The 6145-nt window shown below is 32.8% G+C and overlaps 1 protein-coding gene across 1 annotated transcript; it reads right to left on the bottom strand.

Moving 5' to 3' along the window:
• Positions 1-422: 422 nt before the first annotated feature.
• On the bottom strand, positions 423-5521 carry LOC143530707 (uncharacterized). Its single transcript, XM_077026174.1, has 6 exons — positions 5357-5521; positions 2077-3483; positions 1725-1976; positions 1564-1644; positions 783-1097; positions 423-686 (listed from the first exon to the last, which is right to left on the bottom strand). The coding sequence occupies exons 2-6, from the start codon at positions 3109-3111 to the stop codon at positions 630-632; spliced, it is 1740 nt and encodes a 579-aa protein (XP_076882289.1). The 5' UTR covers positions 3112-3483; positions 5357-5521; the 3' UTR covers positions 423-629.
• Between the last annotated feature and the right edge of the window lie 624 nt (positions 5522-6145).

Here is a 6145-nt window from a genome sequence, read left to right as displayed (position 1 = left end):
AGCATGGGAACCAAATACGTTAATGTATTACACACAGTTGAAAATAATAATAAACAATCCATTGAAATTGTTAAAAAGTTGAGATTATTTAATTATAAAACTGTTAAAAGTGCAGCTGAACTTTCAAGACTATTTTCTGTGAAGAATTTAAGATCGGGTTTCATGTAACGCGATAGCAGGCATACTTATAAGTACCACATATACCCAATGAGTAAACAAGTAACAAGTACCGACGAGTATACGACCCGTTTTATAATCGGGTATGGAACCGACATTACTAAAACCGGTTCAATACCTAGACAAGGACATACATGTACTAGACAGTAAAAGTTTTATATTTTAGCATGAAAATAACTTAAAACTTCAAATTTTTTATATAAGGTTAATATGTTTTATCAAATAAACATACCCAGCATCCCAAATTATGATGTGCAAATATGTTATAACAGGAAATTTGATTTATTTCTTGAAAGAATGTACAAATTTACATCTGGTGACATTAAATCTAAGTAGTAAATGAAATCTATACAGCAGTGATGGGAATTTTTCTCCATCACCAGATAAGATTACTTTTATTTAAAACAATATTTACAGAGAGAGTTTGCAATCAAAGAAGATAACCAGACCTTTTAGTTGCTGATGTCAAAGTACTTTGGATCCGACGGATGATGATATTCCACATGTAACTGCAATTTAAAACCAACAAACCCTCATTACAATTTACAAAGTAACTATGTTTATAAAATTCTTACAACAAGAAAGCGTTTGATATAGCTAACTACCTTGCCTTCATCAGCATCAGAGTGGCGTTGAGGAAACACAACCCGCATGTCATTGTACAAATAGAACCGTCTTTCGTCCCCAAGGTTTTTGGGGTTCTTTTCTGGTACACATAGAGGATCTGATTTGCACCTTTGAACGGTCTTTGAACTTTTCTTTAAAGACGGGCAGAGAAACCGCAGATGGAGAGCATAACGTAGGACCCCTGTGTTATTTGAATTCTCATTTGCTTTTGGTGAAGTTTGCATAGATGACGCGCCACCTGTTTTAGAAACCGGTGTTGTGGAAGCTAGAGTCACCTTTTGGCGCAGAAACGTCTACACGTTCACATAAATAAATAAATATAAGTGACTATATAATTACACTAGTTTAAGGCCCGTGTACTACACGGGTAGTTCTTGAAAATACAATTTCTTAAAATTTACGCTTCAAAATTTGTTAATTTAATATTTACTTCCTCTTTTATTTAATTAATAATCAGTACACGAGAAACAATAAACCCGTTAAACACTATTAATACAGTCGTTGTACAATAGTTTTTAAAACAATTTTAAAGTAAAAGATAATTATTAAAATCAAATGTTTGAAAAAAAAAGAGGAAGTAAATATTAAATTAACAAATTTTGAAGTGTAAATTTTAAGAATTGTAACTATTATTTTACTATTATAAATTTGTTAAAAAAGGTGATGTTTAATATAGGGGTGACAAGTGGCAAAACATGTAGCCTTTTATTAGAGAGTATAGATATAGATATTTTACAAGGGCAATAAGAGAAACTTAACCTTGGTGCCAGCTGGCATGTCACTCAAGTCGTAGTTACAAAGAAACGTATGAATTGGTGTCTTTTCAGGATTGCTCAGAACCTGTAGAAACCGATTAAGCATATAAACATAAAAATCGTTCCTTCTACTTGCACCAGCAGTAAAAACAATTTTAAACATACCAATTGTATGCGACCTTTCATGGGGACCCGTAAACGACTTCTTTCCACCTGTGGGTCGTCAACGCTAAGGCTCCTTTTCATCTTTTGACTTTTTTGCTTGTTTGGCGAAAGTTGACCAGCAAGGTCAATGGATGAGTAGTAAAGTAAGAAGTTATCCCCATTGACACTCGTTACTGCAAACGGAAGTTTCTGAGGATGCGGTGAAAAACTTCCTCCCGTAACGTTTAAAACCGCAAGAAACCCATCAATCTTCTGCCATGTTTAACAGCACCAAACAAAAACAGAATCAAAATCGCGTATTCCTTAAAACCGATCAACAAATTAAGTGAAAAGGAAATGCAGTTATGCTGACCTGGCTGACTATCCCCGAAGCTAAACGACCCGATAACAATGACTCCTCAAATGACCCGATCCATGACCTTCTAACTTGTAGTCCACTTGGGGTCCTACATAACTTAGGCGATTGGGTCAAAAAGGATGAATCTTGGCCCCAGTCGCCGACACTTCTAAAATCTTCTTGAAATGAAAGAATATCAGAAAAGGTTCCATCAAGAGATAACTCTAACTCCTTCATGGTTAGATGATTATCATCTAACTCATTGGTCAAAACCCTAGAAGGTTTTGGTGTTCTAGAGAATTTTGGACCGAGTGGAGATAAAGACAAAGGAGATGATACCACTTTTCTTGAAGGTATAGTTATGGGTGAATTCAATGACCTTAATGGTGATTCTATGCCGTCTAATCCAGGTGAAGATGATAAAGAACCAAAAGATTGAAGATCTGTGTTCTCAAGCACAGGACCATCAGTGAAAAATCCAGAGTTTTTGCATTGTTGAAAGCTAGTTGGTGACAACACAATAGGTGTCACAATTTTGGGAATCACTGTTTCAGTACTCCTATGATCTTTAAAAGCGGTAACAAGATTGTTATTAGAGCTGATTTGTGGCGTGTGGTCGAACTGATTTGGTAAAATCAAGCCATTTAAGGGTGATAATAACCGTTTCCTAACTATGGCTCCACTGTTCTCTGGGATATTATCAGTACCATTATCAGTCTGCATGCCATCAATGGCAAGACCAGAAGAACTTGATGATTTTGACTCAAATCCAACAATTCTAGAAACAGCAGTTTGAACATTTCGTCCAGTTTTACGACTGAGTGTCGTAATCTTATCTGAAGAACTAAGCTTCTGCCTATTAACATGCTTATCTCTGTTTAAATTGGAGATATCTGTTGAACTAATCACACCTGGCACACGATTCACATGCATTCCACTCATGTCACAGGTGCTTAATCCATGGAAATGAGGCGGTGATTGGACTGCAGTGTTGAATGATGTAGTTACTTCTTCAGCGATTTTGCTAGACGAGGCTTGAGGCAAGCCCATACTTAAGTTTTTTTTTTCTTTTTTTTCTTTTAACTTCCTAAACCTGTGAAAAGCTTGAAATTACTACCTTACTTGCTACACCAAAGTTCTAACCAGAGATTCAAACTATCTATAGATATCTAAGACGCATACATCAGAAACTTAACATGGAAATCTAGCTTAATTTCATGCCTACAGGAAACTGGAAACTAAAGACTATCAACTATCTATCAGTTCTAATTTGCATTCCAATCTTTGCAACAGCCTCTTCAAATCCCAAACCTAAACCTAATGTCCAAACAGCACATGTAACACGATCGATAATTCCTTGAAATCGGTAATAAGAATGAGATTTGAAGTCCATTGTTTACTCAAGAAGATTAAGCCCAAAACCTGGAGTTATGTTCAATGAAAAGTCAGTTAGCATTACTCTCTCGTAAGTATTAACATAATCAAATTTAACATCAAATGAACTAAATACACAGAATTTTATAAAGTACAAAACAATCTTGTTTTAACAATATGCATTTCCAAATATGGAAAACAGATTTCAAGTTTAACTTATCTTGTTTTAACAATATGCATTTCCAAATATGGAAAACAGAAAACGAACTCAAAAGTTTTTTGTATTTAACAACTAATGCTAAGTGTAAATAAAGAAACAGATTCAAAACTGCATGTTGAAACCTAAATACACAGATTTTCTAGTCAATTTAACATGTCACGCAGATAATCAAAGCGTCCTTATTTAAAACTTAATTTCTGCAAATTAAAACATACGAGACTCAAATCGAACTCAATTTCACTCTCTATAAGCATAATCAAATTAACATCAAGCAATACATTTATCCAAATGAAAAATATCAAATAAACTAATACTAAGTGTAAATAAAACCTAATTTTTGGACATTATTAATAATAAAGACCTAATTTCTGCAGAATATTAATATTAATAATAAAGACCTAATTTCTGCAGATTATTAATAATAAAGACCTAATTTCCGCAGATTGTTAACGTTTCACATAGATAATCAAAGCATCCTTGTTAAAAACCTAATTCCTGCAAACGAATCATACGAGACTCAAATTAAACTCGAACTGAACCTAGTTTCTAATCAATTTAATATTTCACACAGATAATCAAAGCATCCTTAATTATAACCTAATTTCTGCAAACCGAATCACATGAGACTCAAATTGAACTCAAAACTGAAACTAATTTCTAGTCAAATTAATATTTCACACAAATAATCAAAGCATCCATATTATTAAAACCTAATTTCTGCAAACCGAATCACACAAGACTCAAATTAAACTCAAACTGAACCTAAGTTCTAGTCAATTTAATATTTCACACAGATAATCAAAGCATCCATATTATTAAAACATAATTTCCGCAAACCGATAATTCCTGAAAACCGAATCACACGAGACTCAAAACTGAAACTAATTTCTAGTTAATTTAATATTTCACACAAATAATCAAAGCATCCACATTATTAAAACCTAATTTCTGCAAACCGAATCATACGAGACTCGAATTGAACCTAATTTTTAGTCAAATTAACATTTCACACAGATAATCAAAGCATCCATATTATTAAAACCTAATTTCTGCATATTGAAACATACGAGACTCAAACTGAACCTAATTCCTGCAAACTGAAACACACTAGACTCAAATTGAACCTAATTTCTAGTCAAACTAAATCACACTAGACTCAAATTGAACCTAATTTCTAGTCAAATTAACATTTCACACAGATAATCAAAGCATCCATATCATTAAAACCTAATTTCTGCAAATTGAAACATACGAGACTCAAATTGAACCTAATTTCTGCAAATCGAAACATACGAGACTCAAATTGAACCTAATTTCTGCAAATCGAAACACACTAGACTCAAACTGAACCTAATTTCTAGTCAATTTAACATTTCGCACAGATAATCAAAGCATCCATATTATTAAAAACCTAACTTCTGCAAACCGAATCATACGAGACTCAAATTGAACTCAAAACTGAACCTAATTTGTAGTCAATTCAGCATTTCACACAGATAATGAAATCATCCTTATAATTAAAAACTTAATTCCTGCAAATTGAACCATCCGAGACTCAAATTGAACTTAAATTACGCCAAATTGAATCTCATAACTCTCGTAACATCGAAATTAAAGTTGATACAAGCAAAATCAACGCGTAAATGAAAGGAAAAACGAAATGAATCGGAAAAGAGGAACAGAATGAACGAAGGAACGAACCAGTGGAGATAAGGATCATGTAATTGCGATTGTGAATTAATAAACTGGCTTTGGATTATTGTTAATTATTATTATAAGTTTTGATATGATAATTAGGTTTGTTGTTGTTTTAATTTAGAGGATGGATGAGGGTTTTGATGAATTGGGGAAGAAATGAAATGAAATGAAATGAGGAGAATAATAATAAAAGAAATGGGATTGGATTGGGTTTGGCTTGGTTTAATCAAATCCCATGTGTATGTGTGTATAAACTTGCGGCCTTTCTCTTTTTGTCTCCCATTTTTGGCCGCCCTTGGTCTTATTATTATTATTATTATTATTATTATTATTATTATTATTGTTGAGTCAATTTCAGTTTTTATTTTCTTTGCTATTATCCAGGTTCAATTAACCTAGACCAAACTTTTTATTTATACCGCGTTGGCAATATCTCATAATATCTATCTAAGCGAGTAATTTTTAGACATGAATTCAACCGTCTATACTTATTTTGATGTTTCAGACTTGACTTAAGCAAGAATATTATCAAAATGAAAACTGTTCGATAAACCTAGACCTTACTTTTTTCTTAAACCGCATTTGCAGTATCTCACGATTTATGAGTGAATTTTTCTGAAACTGGATGTCAACTGTCCATACTTATTTTGACGCTTCATACCTGACTCACCCAATAAAATTATAAAAATAAAAACTAGTCATGTTTGAAATTTGAGAACTAACTTATATTTTGTTTTGAAGTATGTATGTTTTACATCTGATTTTTTACTTCAGTATTTATGTATGAGAAAT

Source organism: Bidens hawaiensis, unplaced genomic scaffold, assembly GCF_021521415.1.
Source record: "Bidens hawaiensis isolate Kalapana, Puna unplaced genomic scaffold, B.hawaiensis_p1.1 tig00008970_1, whole genome shotgun sequence".
NCBI lineage: Eukaryota > Viridiplantae > Streptophyta > Magnoliopsida > Asterales > Asteraceae > Bidens > Bidens hawaiensis.
Note: the sequence above shows the minus strand (reverse complement) of the source record. Positions and strands in the feature narration are given on the sequence as shown.